Source organism: Alosa alosa, chromosome 14 (assembly GCF_017589495.1).
Source record: "Alosa alosa isolate M-15738 ecotype Scorff River chromosome 14, AALO_Geno_1.1, whole genome shotgun sequence".
In the NCBI taxonomy this organism is placed as follows: Eukaryota; Metazoa; Chordata; class Actinopteri; order Clupeiformes; family Clupeidae; genus Alosa; species Alosa alosa.
In genome coordinates, this window is record NC_063202.1 from 31,869,823 (window position 1) to 31,889,441 (window position 19,619).

General features: G+C 42.2%; 1 protein-coding gene across 1 annotated transcript in view; it reads left to right on the forward strand.

Moving 5' to 3' along the window:
- LOC125307080 (transient receptor potential cation channel subfamily M member 1-like) overlaps positions 1-19,619 on the forward strand; it is a 193,947-nt gene that overhangs the window by 48,002 nt on the left and 126,326 nt on the right. Inside the window, exons 10-11 of the mRNA XM_048262850.1 lie at positions 14,768-14,868; positions 17,012-17,185. Of these exons, the coding sequence (XP_048118807.1) occupies positions 14,768-14,868; positions 17,012-17,185 (275 nt within the window). The remainder of the gene's footprint in view (positions 1-14,767; positions 14,869-17,011; positions 17,186-19,619) is intronic.

A 19,619-nucleotide genomic window follows, 5' to 3' on the forward strand; every position in this document is an offset into this window, starting at 1 on the left:
AACACAAAACAAGAACATCCAAACTATGCACAGAATTAACAATGTCCTCTTTTTGCCAGACGATGCAGACATCTGGCCTACAGATCCTTTGTAAGATGGTGCTGGGATTATTTAGGGAAAAAGGTCTGAGTTGCTGTTTCGGCTTGTATTGTCCTGGGGATCCGAAGGGACAACACACAAAAAACATTCGTTGGCTGTGATGATTCTATTACATTGCTCTTTGATTGCGCTGGGCCATAGGTGGAGCCATCAGGTGTTATTGTGGAGATGTCGCTTTCTTCCTCCTCCTCCTCCTCTTGATCAACCCGAGGTCTTCTAGCTGGCCTTGGATGAACAGGCTTGATGGCAGTAGAGGTAGCAGGCCCCCATGCCCATGGTGTATGCGAAGTGCTTGTATCAATACTCATACTTTTCATTAAGTATTCTGTTTGGGTACCTAAAGTAAATAAATGTGTATTACTGTCAAGTTACAAGATACTAATAGTACACAGGACATTCACTATCTCACACAAAACTGTACTGGCACAATGGAAACAAAAATATTTTAGTCACTGTGGTAAGGTGTATGATTTACTAAGTAGCACACCCACAAGAAGACATTCGGTAATATCAATTCTATCTGTTATGCAATTCATGGGTTTCATCAGGTCCATTTACACAGGTGTATTAATCAAGCACCATGCAGTCTACATTCATAATCGAGGTGCTTGATTTTATACACCTGTGGAAAGTGACCTGAAAAAATCCATGAATTGACTTTCCCAAACATTGACGAGCACATAAGAACCTGTATTAACCTACTAGAAAAAGACTTCTAGAAACTAACTAGCACAACAATAAAAGTTAGATCACAAACCTTTGCTTCTAACGTGATGACCTAATGTAGGGTAGAAAGCTGTGTAGCCTGACATGAGGATGTGCTCTGGAAGACATACAAAACACTAAGTAAACAGCAAGTAATCAAACAAAACATCATTGTAGGCCTACAAAGGTCAATGTAATAATGGCAAGAAGACATAAATTAGACTGAAGTGTAAATACCTGAGCTCTAGTGATAGCAACTTAGCCTAATAGTGCACGGGTATTGTGTTTTTGATTTTCCCTGTTTAGCCTAGAACAATACCCATACTTAGTTGAGTATAAGATATTGTTGCTAATATTATTATTTGTGGTTTAACACTTAGGTTAGAAGATTATAGGTTCAACAAGCTAAATCTCTGGGGAGTGTGGTCAGTTTCTTATGAGTGTAGCTACACCAGGCACGTAACTGAAGCATTCCGTTCGCGTTATGTACTGCAACAATTAGCTTCCAATAGGCCTAATCAATGGAAGAAGCTACACCTGGCGTGTTAATGGCCTGTAGGCTACGCTCGAAAAAAATAGACCATTCCTCTAATGGATTTTACCAGAGCCCTTCCTATTAGACATTCTCTGATTTTACCGCCGCTGAACAGAACACTTCAGTTACGTGCCTGGTGTAGCTTCCTGTAATATAGGCTAGCCTAAGCCTAGCTTGTACCCTTTTCATGCATGCTAACGTGAAGAATATGAACATGCTATTTTGTAACAGACGTTAGGTGGAAAAGTTTGTTTGTACTTACAGCCTGTGAGCTGGTGGTCGATCATCATGACGGTACAGAACCAGGTTTTCAGAACATCGATGCAAAACCACTTTCTAACTGTAGGCAGTGAGTGTGGTCGAAATGATTGGAACACAGAACTAATGTTGCACTACTTCGGTGGTGGTGTTCCAACGATAAATCCGAACCATTTCTTCCTCAACTCATGTTTCTAAGGCAAGACATGCAACATTGATTATTCATCATTGAACATTGTTATTGCCAAAAATAACACAGGCACGATTTTTTTCCGCCATGTTAGCAACTTGCTGTTAACTCCTACTAGCTGCAGAGAGACAATCCCCTAGCCGCAAAATCTTCCAGTCTTCCTGTAGGCGGTCACAAGCCAAGGTGGGTGAGGCCATGAATAATCAGTTTCCCTTCGGCCTCATTGGGAAGGGCTCTTTCTGATTCGCTTGTTTTTCCGTGTATTTTCTTTCATTGGCTAATGCGGGCAATGGGGGTAGAAGATCATTTTCACGTACAGCATGCATATGCAACTTGGAGTGAGCTATAGTATTTCGAAAGTAACAAGTATTAAACGGTTTCTCAGTGAATGAGACCTTTAATGCATTTCATCACAATAACAAATTGCACAGATGCACCTTCAACTCCGAATATATCCTACAGTACATATGAACTTAGATTGCGGGAATAAGCCTAATGCAGAACTGCATCTACCGTCAGCAACAACCGACAAGTAAAAAACATTTTACTTCTAGTAACACTGGATTTGGTATGTGTTTGAGCTTGATAATGTGCTTTTCTAATATGAAATGACGCAGGCCTCCTCCAAGTGTATTGAGTTATTTGTGTTGAATTTGGTGCATTTTTGGTAAATTCTGGGTTTAAAACTTCTAAACTTCCTACATAATTATTATTTTTGTAGTCAGTAAAATAGTAGTTTGTGTGGGATTAAGTCCTTAATTGTTTGTTATAGCTCATTTATATTGTGTGATGTTTTGGCAATAAATTACCTTTAAATAGCCAAAGTAGGCTAGATCAAGATCAGTGTTCAAATTACTGCATGCCAATCACTTAATGCTATGCAGAAGAGCCTAATCTTTAGGCCATCTGATGTAGGATACCCTAGGCCTTCCTGTGTTTATGGGATTTCTTTGACAGTTGCAAAGGGAAAAAAGTGAAGATAGTCTTCTTTGCTCCCAGTGTTATTTAATAAGTACGTTTCAACCACTCTTTGGGTCTTAATCAGATAGGCCTACACCATTATTACATTACATTACATTTGGCTGACGCATTTTTAACCAAAGCGACTAACAACATGGTAACAGTTAAGTTTTAAAGCAATTCTCTCAACAATTTTAGGACTTTTTAAAAACGGTAGAGTACAGTAAGAACTAGAAAATGTAATTTCGAGGAAATTACCAGTGCATGAAAATATAAACATACTGTATATTAACATAAAATGCAAAACAAACTTTTATTTGAAAACAGTTGGCAGGAGTCATAGTTGATAACAACTGACAGTTGAAATGTCTAAACAGTTAAATAGTTGAGTAGTTTAAATAGTTAAATTATTTAATAGTGAATTATTGTAGTGAGGACATTTATTTTGAAACAGTTGTGGGCAGAGGAAATAGGAACAGAATATGTAGTCTTAAGAGAGCCAGATTCTATGCTTAAAGCCTGAGACAGAGTATATAGTTTAAAAGTTGAATTTAGATAGTGTAATGGATGTTGATAGACAGAAAGTTGAATGGATGTTGATATTGTTTAATGGATGTTGGTGGATAGTTTAATGGGTGGATGAGTGAATGGTTTGAAGAGGATGAATGGATAGAAAGTTGGATGGAATGTACCTTATATCCTTGTAGAATGGAGAGACACAGAGAGAGTTGGCCTAGTTAAGCAGAAAGCAGTTGATACAGGTGCAATCAGTTTAACTGGCCCTTTGATGGGTCCTAGTAGTGAGCAGCTGGAAGTTGATACAGGTGCAAATCAAGTTAATTAGCCCATTGTGATGTCATAGTGCTAATGTAAAGTCTAAAAAATAAGCTTGTTTTTTATTAATATCTCAAAAAGTATAAAGTTTACAAAAGTGAAAAATACATTCCCCACATGTCCTTTTCAAGACCTACGTTACAAAGTTTGAACGAAGTTCCTACGTTAAACGGTTAAAGCTGAATTTTGCAGAAATTTGGTGGGAAGAAGAAGAAGAAGAAGAAGACTTCGGATAACAGAACAGTGCATTTTCATGCACTGTAATAAGTGCATCAGTGAGTGCTGTTTTTAAACAGTTGAGTGTCAGTTCAAGACGGGTGGTAAGTGCTAGGATCAGCAAGACTTGTTGTAAGTGGTGCTATGAAAGGAGATGTTCTCTAAAGAGCTGGGTCTTCAGGAGTTTTTTGAAAATGGAGAGGGATGACCCTGCCCTTGAAGAAACTGGCAGTGTGTTCCACCAACGAGGAACAACAGATGAGAAAAGTTTGGATTGGCCTGAGCGTATCTGTTGCAATATCTGTGTGCATTCCTACATTAGGTCTATTTCTTTGATAGTCAGCATCATTTGCTACCACATAACAAATACCAAATAACAATACAAAAGTTTCTTACAAACTTTCCTGCATACTTCTTAAATGTGCTGCAGTCAGATGGGTGTCCTAAAGACATAACTAGATCTTGAGCATCTATTACCAGTGTTAAATGAGCAGTTTTTGCAGTGATCACTACTGGACATTCCACATTGCTAGACAGCACTTGAGTGAGGATAGACTTATTTCCACCTCACAAATAACCATCGCTATCTGCAATAGCTACAGTACAGGGACAATAATCAGTTCATAGCTGAGGATTTGTTCTAGGTCCACTTCCCTTTCAGCATCATATGCAGTAATGATGCACTGGAGAATGTTTCTTTTTGTTGCACTAAAGGATATCTTGTCTATTTTTTTGCAAATAATGCAATCTACATAGCACTCTTCAGCAACCCTCAAATATGCACACTCTTCCATTTTTTGCATGGCTGGAATTTGAATGATAGGAAAGAGCACCAGTGAGATGTATAAGTATATATACTTTTTTGATCCCGTGAGGGAAATTTGGTCTCTGCATTTAACCCAATCGGTGAATTAGTGAAACACAAACAGCACACAGTGAACACACAGTGAGGTGAAGCACACACTAATCCCGGCGCAGTGAGCTGCCTGCTACAATGGCGGCGCTCGGGGAGCAGTGAGGGGTTAGGTGCCTTGCTCAAGGGCACTTCAGCCGCGGCCCACTGGTCGGGGCTCGAACCGGCAACCCTCCGGTTACAAGTCCAGAGTGCTAACCAGTGGGCCACGGCTGCCCCAAATGTTTTAACTAGGCAAGCACAGTCGCCTTTACAGTACAAAAAATACAGTGTAAATCCTCTGTAAAGACTGACAACTGTTCATAATAGTTAGTGACAAAGTACTTTCTACAGAAAAATGAGCAGTCACCTACTATTCTATCAATTTATTATCAAGGAATCTATTTTGCTTCTAAACGTCATACTGAATTTTAGCTATTATTTCAATTTATATTTTAATTGTAGCTTATTTTAATTTGCTACTTGAGGGTCATTGGGGTAATTCCTGTCCTGTCCTACAACATATCTGATACATAAAGAGTATATTAATGCCTTATTTTTTGCAATTCCTATGATATCTGATGGCAAAACCAAAAAGTATGTGAATTATGCTAATTAGCAAGCTTACAACTCAAAATTGAGCTTGGTAAACAAAATATTTGAATTCTACACCCTCAAATTGTGTGAAATAGCCGCTTTACCGACTTTTCCTCAAATTTGCCAACAGGACTTTTTGTAAACGTTTGTTAGCTATCTGCTCTCCCTCTATAATTCTTATGCAATGTAGAGCTAGATCGTTTTGCTTTACAAATTAAAGGAATTACCCGGAGTAAAATGCACTTTTAGATCAATTTACGGATGATTGGGAGTACATACGTTGAGTTGACATCCAAATCATGTCATTCGGATGTGTTTTGAGAAAGTTCGATGTTACCGTTTTTAGTCAAAGCTCGTTAGCGTGGAAGTGAGAAGGGCATATTATTTCGCCGCTACAAAACGCTATTTTTATACCTCTTCTACAGTTCCAAACAACATTGCACTTACGTGGTAGTGAGTAGAGGGTCCCTAAAGCCAAACCGAAGTATCCCGAGGTCTTTAAGTGGTCGGATAGAGAGTCCAGAATGAATTTCATCAAGCCAGTACCTTTCCGGAAATGTTGCCATCTTTGCTGCCATCTTTAGGGGAAAGTCCGTAGGAGTCGATTGCCAAGTGTGTTCTGGAAATTCAGAATTTCGTCACCGTTTAAAAAAAAAAAAAAAAAACATAGTCCAGTATTTCTTTTGAAATTTAAGTTGTATGGACTGGACTATGTTTTTTGTTTTGTTTTTTTAAACGGCGACGAAATTGTGAATTTCCAGAGTAGTCATTTCTTTTGCTAGGCAACCCTAAACAAATGCTACGTGGTCTGTTTTGAACATTTATCTAGTTTTATTGCATCGTATTCAGCTCCAAAAGTCCTGGGTTCAGCCCCAATTCGGCCGTGTGCGTGTTTCTGTAAATAAAACAGATAATAAGTACGTGACTAGGTTAGATAAACCACTGCCTATTTAGAGCATGTTACATGCATCACGTAATGACAGTTATCTGAAGAAATGCGCATCGTAAGCTAGAAGCTAGAAGCTAAGAACTGCGACTTTGCTAACGTTACACCAAGCATCACATCAGCTAACATGAATTTGATAAAATCCATTTCCTAGTTTGTAACGTTATACATTAATGTTAAACTCAAAATGTATGTGCTACATAATTCACATATCTGCAGTGAACCTAGCATACTTTGTTCATAGACCGCACAACTTCATAAACTGTATGATATGTTGCCTTAGACTACGGTAGGCTAATGCAGCTACTGCTAGAGACGTTTGATAGATAGATACTAGATTAATCCCCAGAGGAAAATTATAGAATGTTACGTTATACATTAGCAGCTGACATTATGACAAATTTGCATTCAGTTATTGAAAACTTTTTTTCTGAATGCTGTGGAGTTGACCCTCGACCTCAATGTTGCTATGACGTGTAACGTGAAGTCGTGGATGTGATGTCTCCGTCCTGCAGGCTGTAGCCAGAGCCAGAGTCCTTATTAGACATTCTCTGCCAAAGCACTCTCAACTCCACTGCCATGTGTGAGTAAACAAACGTCCCCTTGATGTCCCCGGTATACAGTTATTGTCGGGTCCTTAGGACGTCTTTGAAATGACTAAATGCAAATGTCATCCGAGGGACCTGACGGTGACGTCCCCAGAAAGTCCTGCACCGGCGGTCACGCAATAACCAAAGGATAACTTGCTCCGGACGTCAATAAGGTCACCGGAACGTCCGCTAGAGAACATGACGTTCGGGACCAATCGGGGACGTCATAAATGTCCGCATAAGGTCCGGGGGACGTCCCGTGTTTGTCGGGTTAAGGACTACATGCATTATTGTGTTTGACACTGAGGATAGCCTATCTGAGATGGAGGTCTGGTTCAAAGGAGTTACGTTGTGAAATTAGGAATGGCACTCAGACTATTTCTTTGTATTGTGAAATTGAAATGAAATATGGACTATTACAATCAATAATATGTTGAAATTGATTAAAAGGAATCAATTTCTATGAAAAATCTGTCAGTTGTGTGTTTGTGTGAAGTTATAGTGTTGTGTTCTGTAATACTTTACAGCTTTATTATTCCGCCACTAGGAGGCACTGTTACAGAATGTATGCTTGCGCAGTCACATCCTATGTTAGAAGAAGAATGTATGAGTTGGATACAGCATGCGTTTACTACTGCTTGAAGTTGTCAGTAAAAGCAATTTGCTAAGTTGCTATTTGCCGTTATTCTGAAGCTCCACTACACCACAAATTGGCGACGAGGATTTTTCTGCAAAGTTTGACGAGGATTTTTCTGCATAGTTTGACGAGATGTCTGTACACGTTCCTGCGCCTGCATCGTTTTTGCCTTGTCCGGGAGTTCCATCCATGCCGTTCGACATGTGGCTCTGTAATGCCCGCAAGAGAGCAACTTTACTGCACTGCCTTGGCGCTGAAGGACAGATAATTTTTTTATTCGCTGCCCGACACAGGAACGACCTTGGACGAGGCTGTCGCAGCACTACAAAAGCATTTCATTCCCAAGGTAAACGTCGTAGTGGAGCAACATACTTTCCGTAAGTGATAACAACTACCACGAGACAGTAGTTCAGTATCTAGCTGCCCTTCGCGAGCTTGCTGTTAAGTGTGAATTCAATGAGAACGCTGACGAGATGATTCGTGACCAACTGCTTGGACACTTGCTAAATGACAAAATAAGAGAAAAACTGTTTTGAAACTGATTTGACTCTAGAAAAAGCCACAACATTGGCGATACAAATGGAAGCTGCTGCAGAACAGGCCAACAAAATGAAGAGCGGTGGCACTCCAGTGCAAGCCATACAACCCAAGCCATACAACGCGATAAATAATGAGAACTTTTGTCCAGCTAATTCTCGTCCTGCTGCTAGTGTTAGTGCTAGCACTAGTCCCTCCCAGCACAGATCTTGTTTCAGATGTGGCTCTGACAAGCATTTAGCAAACTCTTCTCAGTGTCCTGCAGCTAAAGTTTAATGCAAATCTTGCAACAAAAGAGGACATTTTGCTCGAGTGTGTCGCTCAGCACCATCTAGTAAGGTGCATGAGCTACAGTTACCTGATGTTACCATACTGTATTTGGAGAATTCTGCCAATGCCCCAAAGAGACTGCTCTGTAATGTCAGTATTTCCATTCCTACCACCTCTGCTAAAGCCATGCAGCTTGTCGTGGACACTGGTTCTGCCGTGTCTATATTGCCACACTACATCTACCAGAGGTTTTTCAGCGACACCTCACTGTCTGCAGCTCCAACCAGGCTGGTGACCTACACTCGAGACAACATTCCGGTGCTGGGATGTCTGCATGCTCAGGGACACACGGAAAACACCTCTACTGCAGCCACTTTCTTCATAGTGGAAAGAGGAACAGCACTGTTGGGTATGGACTTATTCATTGCCTTGGACCTGTGCATTAAAGGGGATTCTGTCGTAACCCCAGTGCCACCTACATCCGTGATGTCTACAAACACTGCAACACACACTGATACCAATGATCCTGAGATTGGTTGTGTTAAGAACTTTGTGCATAAAGTAAAAATTGATCCTACCGTCAAACCTGTGCGGCAGAAGTTGCGGCGCTTGCCGTTTGCTATTAGAGACGCTGTCTCTGCCAAGCTGAATCGCCTGTTGACAGCTGGTGTCATCGAGAAGATTGATGCCTCTGCCTGGGTGTCCCCTATTGTGGTCACTGCAAAGAAAAATGGTGGAATCCGGATGTGTGCCGATCTACGGGAGCCGAACAAGGCTGTGGTCATAGACAGCTATCCGCTGCCCCACACTGACGAACTGCTCACCAACCTGCGTGGTGCTAAGGTTCTTGTTCTCGGTGATATGAACATCCACTTAGATGCCGCAGGCTCAGCGGACTTTTTGGCCCTGATCCACTCCTTTGACCTCAAACTGGTTCAAAGCCCACCGACTCACAAAGCTGGCAAAGAGCTTGACTTGATCTTCACTCGGAACTGCAGCACAGACACCCTCATGGTGACGCCTCTCCATCTTTCTGACCACTTCTTCATCCAGTTCAACGTCAGCCTGACAGAACAGCCTCCGGCTCCTCAGCCGATGGTCACGTTCTGCCGCAAAATCCTGAACCTGTCTCCATCGCACTTCTCCTCTGTGGTTGCCTCCGGTCTACCTCCACTCAACACCTTCTCCTCTCTGGAGGTTAATGAGGCCACAGACTCGCTCTGCTCCACACTGACCTCGTGTCTAGACGAGCTGTGCCCTCTTACCACAAGGCCAGCTCGATCCAAACACTCTCATCCATGGCTAAATGATACCCTCCGATCGCAGTACACCAAACTCAGAGCCGCTGGAGAGGAAATGGCACAAATCCAAACTAACTGATGACCTCAAAACTACCAGACACTTCCTGACCTCCTTCTCAGCCAGCATCACTGCTGCTAAGACGGCTTTCTACAATGACAAAATCAACAGCGCTACAGACACTAAAAAACTTTTCTCAACCTTCAAATCGCTACTCAACCCTCAGCGCCTCCCCTCCTCCATCCAGCCTTACTGCAGAGACCCTCGCCTCATTTTTTTTTACAAACAAAGTGGCGGCAATCAGCAGTCAATTCTCTACATGCCCACTCAACGATCTGACCTCAGATACCGCGACTCCTACAACCTCTAGGGACTGCTGGAACATCTTTTTTTCCAAGATTCACGCTTCTCTCCGAGAGTGAAGTATCTAGACTCCTGACATGCAGCCGTCCTACCACATGCTCGCTGGTCCCTATACCTACGAGCCTACTTCAGTCCATCAGCCCAACCATCGCTCCAGCTATCACACATGTGATCAATGCCTCGCTAACCTCCGCACATTTCCAACAGCGCTTCAAACGCCCGGTAACACCGCTATTTAAGAAAGCTTCTCTCAACCCTGCTCAAGTCAAGAACTACCGCCCTGTCTCACTCCTGCCTTTCCTATCCAAAGGCATTGAACGAGCAGTCTCCAAACAGGTCTCCGACTTCCTTTCACAGAACAATCCTTCTGGATCCAAATCAGTCTGGGTTCAAAAGCGGCCACTCTACCTAAAACGGCTCTGCTGTCTGTAACAGAAGCCTTAAAAGAAGCCAGGGCGACCGCCGGTCATCAGTACTCATTCTGCTTGACTTATCGGCTGCCTTTGACACGGTTATTACAGCCTTTATCACACATGAGGGGCTCTTCAGGTTTTGCAGGGTGCCCTATGGATTAGCCTCTGCACCCTCTGCGTTCCAAAAAATGATGGCAACAATTCTACAAGGAGCACCTGGTGTTCAAAACTACCTTGATGACCTGATTATTTATGGTGACACGCCTACTACACATGACCGTAACCTCAAAACCGTCCTGCTGAAACTAAAAGAGGCTGGCTTAGTGCTGAATGACAACAAGTGCCAGTTCAAGCAGACTTCACTGCGCTTCCTTGGCCATGTCATCACTGCTGAGGGGATCCTGCCTGACCAAGAACACTTTGATGCGATCCTAAATGCCCTGCCCCCATCTGATGCAGTTACCTTGAGGTCATTCTTAGGCCTTGTGTCCTGGTACTCTAAATTTTTACCGAGCTTTGCTACAGTCGTTGCCCCTATGCGCGACTGTGCCAAAGAAACAGATGCATTTACATGGACTGAAGCTGCTCAAAGCAGTTTTGAGGAAGTTAAGCAGCTCCTGGTAGCTAGTCAAGCGCCACATTGCTTACCACCAAAGGTATAGGCAGAGCCAGGATGCGTGTCGCTCGCTGGTCTGCATGCTTGCTTTGCTTTGATTATGACATTGTGTACCGCCCAGGCTCTCAAAACTATACAGCAGACTGCCTGTCTCGCCTTCCCTTACCATCTGCTGACTCCTCTGCTGATGTGGAGCCTGAATTAGTGGCTCAGATCTCCTCCACACTACGTGCTCTTCCAGTGGCTGACTTCGAAGTGGCCTGCTCTACATGCACTGAACTGACGACGCTTCGTGAACAGGTTCATCATGGCTGGCCATCCTCCATCAGAGCCGTGAGCCAGAACATGATCCCATACTACAAGGTAAGAGATGAGCTCTCCGTCAAAGACAATTTAATTTTCAGAGGCTCAAGACTTCTAGTGCCAATCTCCTTACGTCAGACCTTAATCGCCTTGGCCCACGAGAGTCACCAAGGAATCGTACGGACCAAGCAACGCCTGCGAGACTGCAAGATACTGGTGGCCAAAAATGGATTCGGAGGTTCAGATCTGCATAGCCTCCTGCGTTGCCTGCCGCTCAAACGATAAAACGGCCTTCACTCCCCCTGCCCCCCTGCAACCTGTCCAGCTCCCTGAGGGCCCTTGGAAAAAACTTGGCCTTTATATTGTCGGACCATTCGAAACTGCTCCCCCTGCCTGCCGCTATGCTATAACGCTAGTGGACTACTACTCCAAGTGGCCTGAGCTTGCCTTCACCCACAGCACGACAACTGCAGATGTCACAACGTTCCTGATGTCCATATTCAGCCGCCATGGCAACCCAGAGTGCATTGTTATTGACAATGGGCCTCAGTTTACCTCAGCTGAGTTTTCAGAGTTCATGGAGGCACAGAGTATTCGTCATAATCGGACATCAGTGTACTACCCTGCAGCCAATGGTGCTGTTGAACGATTCCCTGAGAAGCTGCCTGCAAACAGCCATCCATGGAAAGAGTCTGTAAGCCTGGCTTCAGGTATACCGTGCAACACCGCACGCTACCACTGCCGCTTCACCCCATGAACTGCTCTATGGGCGTAAAATGCGCACTAGATTGGACATTTTGCCTCTGTGTGTGATACAGTGCTAAAGAATCAGGACAAGATGAAACGCTATGCTGATTCAAGACGTGGCGCACATGATCCTCCATTTCAGGAGGGCGAGAGAGTGAGGATAAGGATACCCCGTCCAACTCCCAAAGCTCACCCCAGATTTCCCCACCTGTACAAGTGGAAAGACGAGTGGGTCCAAACACATTCCTACTGAGCGATGGAAAAAAGTGGAATGCAACTCACCTGGCCCACCTTCCACTTGGAACTGATGATACACATGTAAACGACACTCTACCACACTCACAGACCTCTGCACACACTTCTCCAAACCCTGCATGAATCCGAGTCAAGCCTAAGTGGCATCAGGACTATGTTGCTCATTGACCTGTTTCAATTGATGTTCTGTGAGAAATGCGATTCAATCTACCTGTTGATGAGACTGCTATTTTGTGTTGACTTATTTTATGTTATAGGTTCATGCATTTACTAAACATGTCACTGTAGTTAACAGTAAACCAGATTTTATGTAGTTGATTATTAGAAGTAATGATTTGCTAATACTTTTAGTTTTGCTCTCATATAGTGGATCAGAGTTACCACTTTTATTTGAGTGCTGAAGTAAGCCAGAGTATTCTTTTACAGGAAGAGGAGATGTTGTGTTCTGTAATAATTTACAGCTTTATTATTCCGCCACTAGGAGGCACTGTTACAGAATGTATGATTGCGCAGTCACATCCTATGTTAGAAGAAGAATGTATGAGTTGGATACAGCATGTGTTTGCTACTGCTTGAAGTTGTCAGTAAAAGCTATTTGCTAAGTTGCTATTTGCCGTTATTCTGAAGCTCCACTACACCACATATAGCATAGGCCTTCCGTGCACATATACTGCGCAAAAGCACCATTCGCGCCTAGGCTATTTAATTGTTAATCGCCTTGTTAAGCTATGCGCGGGATGTGCCAACTTTTTATGAGATAGAGAGACCCCCTTAAAGACAAAAAGATCATTCGAGCACTGGGCGAATTTCAACCGATTTCTACCGGGGAAAAGGCCTCTGCACTCAATTGGATAGACCTAACCAATCAGAGCAATAAAAATATCTTATCGTGAGCTGTAGGAAGAACACCCGAACCATCATTCTTCTTCACAAATGCCTTTAAGTTATACTGCTGTCAATAGCTTGTACACCTGATAGCAAAATCTAAAAATACGTGGCAGGGTAGGCTACTCGGAAAAACGGATATTTTCCCTCCTTCGTTTTTACAGCGATGGTAAAACAGCTGGGGAAGGGTGTCGCAAACCCCTTGAGCAAACAGGTCGAGATTTCAAACATATGAGGAAAGAAATAATAGTTTTCAGTGATAAAACCTCCGTTTTCATGTATATGAAAGGCCAAACTACATGGAAATAATATGCATTTTTTTATGTGTTAGTGGGGTCAACAAAAACCTAAACATGCTCAGATGACATGATAGACGAGGCACTGTTGCTCATCTGTCCATCATCGTAAAGCCCAATTTGATTGGTCTAAACAGCTCTGGTTCGGGCATAGTTGCTCCACAACGGGACAAGTCTAGACCGAACTTCCTGACCTCAAATGTTGTGGGTGGGGCAAATGTTGTCGGCTGGCCTCCAGGCTAGGGTTGGGGTACAACACCACTTTGTGAGGGAAGGGATGGAAGGAGCTGCGAGGGACAGGACCCCTAGTATAATCCATTGAACTGGTTTCGCTGAGGCTGGTGGGGCGTCTGCTCAGACTGTTGAGGTGGCTTGTGAGCTCATAGAGGTCCCTCATGAGAGTTGACCTCTCCCACGTCCTATCCACTATTATATAAGTTCGAAATTGTGGGAAAACCACTTCAGTCTCCAGAATTCAGTCTATAACTACAATAAGGATAGCTGAACCAAAGTCCTTTTAGGCAAGCCCCTCACTCGGCGGCCATATTGCAACGCTTTTTGGGCACTTATCGGGCATCTATTTTGGCAGAAATGCGCGTGCGCAAGGCTTCACGACACCAACCTTGCTCCAGTGGCGAGATCACAACTCATGATTGACACAATGTCTTCACAACACACCACATGATTGGCTCAATGTATTCACAACACACCACATGATTGGCTCAATGTATTCACATGTCAACGTTTTGCCGCGGAAGGGGTGGGATATGTATAGACACCCAGATAGCAAGAGGCTGGCGGACCACTGTCGGTCCACTGGGGGCATAGCTGGCGGTCCGCTGGCATTTTGCTCATCGGTTCTCTGGCGGTCCGCTGGCGGGTTGCAGACAAACCCAATATTTTGCCACTATTGGTATAAAATCTTTTTCATTTGTTCAGTTATACTCCATATATCATTTTATTAAAGTTTCTTAATATTCATGACAAGTTAAATTTAAAGAGATGGTGGTCCAACGGTGGACCACAAGTGGCACGCCACTGGCGGCCTACCACCAGCGGTCCGCTATCTGCCAATCTGATTTTGCTATCTGGGCAACTGCCATATTGGTGTTACAAACTAACTCCATGCATTTCTAGGGAGGATTTTTGGAGTGCTGTGTCTCCTCATTAAAAAGTCTCTGGCTGAACTGTTTGACAAAGAAGCAAAAAAATAAACCTAAAAAACTGCACCTCTTCTGATGTGTCCCTCAACAAAAACAATCCCTTGGTATGATGGTATGTTCATTTAAATCATCTACATTTTGTTTGTTTTACTAATCTTTAGGGACTAATGCCTCTGCTTCGGACCAGCTGAGCCTGGCTCTGGCCTGGAACAGAGTTGATATTGCCCGCAGTCAGATTTTTATCCACGGCCACAACTTGCCTGTAAGTATAGCACACACAGACACATATGTAGCACCCCAACCCTCAGGCGCCAGTTCAATGGGAGTGACAGGGACAAACTTAACCTAAGTGCTACGGGGTTCATTATATCCTACTTAACTATTTAAATAAGTGAAAAAAGATACAGGTGATAAAATACAATATTTACAGATTGAAGTGGTTAGACTGAAAGAAGGTTGGCTATTTAAAAGACAGTTTACACTAGCCTATGAACAACAGCTTAACATGTACCATGAAACACACTACACTTAGTGAGCCCATATACACACACTCACGGACAATAAAGAGCAGGCCTGGTCGAGGCTTGATAGCCCCTTCACCTCAGAGGCAATGTAAATGAGGCAGCAAAGCAAACGATGAGTTAGCTCACTGGCTAAAGGACAGTCCACTCGGCGTAGCTCCATAACCAATACGCATATTTAAATTGCCAAGATTTTTTTTTTTACTGAAATAGTGATATGATGAATTTACATACCTCGGCATATAAATAGGAAATGTGTAACAAATTTGTCATGCATTGATTGACATGGGTCAAACCTTACAGAGTTCATTATTATGGTATTGATGATATTCACATGCCCACAATGCATATTTGGCATAGCGCCACCATCTGGCAACAGATAAAATGGCTATTACACTGGTGGCACATCATCAATTTTGACGCACTTCTCCAAGGTGGTTCATTGATTGATTCATTTAATGACCACACAGCCAGGCTGGTGGAATTTGTTCTCAGTACAGCTCTTTGGTACAGGTTCCAACATTACATTAGACATTAAAAATATAGTATACAAACATATATATACAGACAGACACATTGAACATGATACATAAGGGTTATACTTAATCCACAATCCTCAGCGTTCAGAGTTCAGAATGTTTATTGCTATGGGAATGAAACTGTTTTTGAAGCGGGTTGTTTGCGGTGATTGTCCTGTAACGCCTCCCAGAGGGCAGTAGCTGGAAGGCGTAGTGTGCAGGGTGGGTGATATCAGAGATTATCTTGTGGGCTCTGCGGAGTGTCCATTTGTGATTCAAAAGGGATGGTAGGGGTGAACCAATGACTTTGGATGCTCTGTTGATGATGCGCTGTAGTTTCTTCTTGGTTTGTAGGATGATTACCATTGGTGAAAACTCATGACATTTGGCACCCATGTAATCCTTCACAGTCTCTATTCGGGGACAGAGATTTTGCCCCAGGTGTGGCCATAGCGCCCCCTTATGTCATTGAGTCTTTTGGTCAGCAAATACGTTTACCCCCACACACAAATTTAGTAGGGATGTATACCTCCCTAAGACAAACACAAGCAGATGGGGGTCATGCACCCAACCCCCTCAGAGTGGGTAAGCTGAAAACAGTTTTATCAGTGGGCCCGTTCGACATCTACCAGCGTTGTGTAGATCTGGCTGAATGTAAAGCAAGTTTATATTGTAAGATTCAGCCAGATCTGTGCAGTGCTGCAACATCGAATGCGTCTGCTGATTTGACACTTCCGGAACACGAACCCAGGCAATTTGCTTCCTTCAGATACAGGTCTTGTTATAACCTTTCTGTACACTTTCAAAGTTTACAATACTTCAGTTTGCCTGTAGGGAGTAGGGACCCTCACCACACTACCACAGAAATGTAATTATATTTTGAGCATGATCAGTAGTATAAAATAGTGTTTGTTTTTTGACGTGCTAGCTTGCCCCCATAGCTTTCACTATCAGCCCATTCAGTGCAAAAAACAGTCTTGCTCAAAACTCGAACTTTGAACTTGTTAACTACCATAAATAGACCCTTGGTTGTTTTGACTCCGGAGTTACGCATTAGTGTTAGGGTGTCAAGAATCCCCAAAAATCCCAGGCAAACGTTAGTGTATTGTCATGTACCAGACTAGTATCTCACCTTAAATTGACCTAAAATGCTGATATTCACATTTCCCTTCCTTTGATCTGTATTACTCATAAATGCTTTGGTTATAAATGCAGAAATTACAATGTACTGGTTTATAAAACAATTTAAACCTTGCTAAAGTCTTGCTAAAGGATAAATGTTATACTTATTTTATTCAACATACATGGGGTGCAAATAAATATGGAGGCTACTAAATGTGCATGTCTGCATTTCCTATTTGTGAAGCCAGGGGGTGCCCTACCCAGCACAATCACACCACAGGTCGAAAAAACAAAGAGCCCAGCAGCTGTGCGTGCCGGCAGAGGCAAGCCAGCACGTGGAAAGAAGACCAAGGGAGGCAAGGCTAAGCCAGAACCTCCAGAAGAGACTGATCCACGCAAACTGGAGCTGCTCAACTGGGTACACATAAATGTTATTTCTTGACATTATAGAATTATATTAGCTACATTAGTAGATATATAATTATGTAGACATGTTATTGTTTATGTTTAATGACCTGTTTGTTTTTTTGGATATTTAGAAAAATACATTTTCATGATAGAGAAGGTATAATTATGAATGTTCTCTGAAGTAGAACATGAGATGTTGACCATTGGGAAATCTTTCTCAGATGACATCATCGATCTGAACCAATCTAAAACCACCCGTCTTAGGGATAGCTTTACCGTGATCAACTGTCCTTAATTCTGAAGCGACCAATTTCAGCGATCAGGTCCAGAGAGCCATTGGGGCAGGAAAGAGTTAATGTTTTATGACCTCCTTCTGAGAACATGCATGATGCACACCCTGTTCCAGTCCCATTAATGGCTTCAAGGCTGAAGACATCCTCTACAACATGCAACAGAACAACAGTTCTACAACATGCAATGCACAAAATGTAGACCCTATCAACATGCGTTTCTAAGGCATTTCCAGTGGCACAGCAGCCAACTGGACATGAGCCATGGCCCCATACCCCGAAAGCATCGTAAGCCTAAGAGTGTCGTGAAGTCCCTCTTACGAACATCTTAAGATTTGCCGACTGTTTCCAGAAACCATCGTAGCTTAAGAGCGTTGTGAAAACATTCGTAGATCTACGAATCTCCAGAGTTCTCATTACTGGCTAAGAGCATCTTAACAGGTACTTCTCACTGAGGTCACCAAGAGGACATAGAGGGAAATTAAAACTTATACAATTGTTACTTAATTTAATAACTACTTTCCCATTTTTTTTTTATTGTATTTACTTGTGATGAATCAGCTTTTAGCGTGCAAAATAGCACACATTTAATGGTCATAATAATGTGATTAAAAGCGGACAAAAATGCAATCAAGGTATTAAACTAGACGTTGCCAAAATAGTTTGCCATTGGAATATTTGCTACATTAAAACTTGGAATATTTGCTACATTGAAAAAGGCTATTGATTGCTTTCAGGTTGTAAACGAAGCAGGAAGAATAAGCTGCTGGTAAAGTGAGATCCTGTTGAAGTGAAGTTGTCTCTTGCTGGTGGGTTGGATGATTTGGATCCAACCTGCAGAGCTCAATTTGGATTCAATCGCAGTTGAACCCCAGTGCCTAACATATGGAAGGCATTAAATTAAGATCCCAATGTGCACCGATATATATTTTTTCTAAAAAAAAAAATCCCATCCACTCCGCTAAACTCTAGGAACGCAACCACTAGATGGCAATGAGATTACTTTCCCTCCCTATGGCCGTATTATGATGTCATAATCGGCAATGTTAAGTCTATAGGGATTTTTAAAAAGTTTTTCTTTAATAGTTTAAAAAGTATAAAAGTTTCAAAGTTGAAAAGACATAGCAACCTGGTCCGTTTGAAGACCTACGTTACAAAGTTTGAATGAAGTTTCTAAATTAAACTGTTCAAGAGAAATTGTGTACGGAAAAAGTGGTAAGCGGAATAATAATAATAAGAAAAAGTTGTTGTTGCCTAGGAAGAACAGTACAATGCATTTTCATGCAATGTAATAAGATAAATAAGTTGTTGCCTAGGAAGAACAGTACAGTGCATTTTCATGCACTGTAATAAGAAGAAAAAGTTGTTGTTGCCTAGGAAGAACAGTACAGTGCATTTTCATGCACTGTAATAAGAAGAAAAAGTTGTTGTTGCCTAGGAAGAACAGTACAGTGCATTTTCATGCACTGTAACAAGCTTATTTTCCCCCATAGACTTTACATTAGCACTATGACATCACAATGGACTAATTAACTTGATTTGCACCTGTATCAACTTCCAGCAGCTCAACTAGGACCCATCAAAGGGTCAGTTAAACTGATTGCACCTGTTTCAACTGCTTTCTGCTTAACTAGGCCAACTCTCTGTGTCTCTCCATTCCACAAGGATATAAGGTACATTCCATCCAACTTTCTATCCATTCATCCTCTTCAAACCATTCACTCATCCACCCATTAAACTATCCATCAACATCCATTAAACTTTCTGTCTATCAACATCCATTACACTATCTACATAGAACTTTAAACTATATACTCTGTCTCAGGCTTTAAGCATACAATCTGGCTCTCTTAAGACTACTATTTCCTCTGCCCACAACTGTTTCAAAATAAATGTCCTCACTACAATAATTCACTATTAAATAATTTAACTATTTAAACTACTCAACTATTTAACTGTTCAGCCATTTCAACTGTCAGTTGTTATCAACTATGACTCCTGCCAACTGTTTCCAAATAAAAGTTTGTTTGGCATTTTATGTTAATATACAGTATGTTTATATTTTCATGCACTGGTAATTTCCTCGAAATTACATTTTCTAGTTTTAAATAGTGAACTGCTTTGTTTAGCATAGTTTTTTTTTAAATCCTCCAT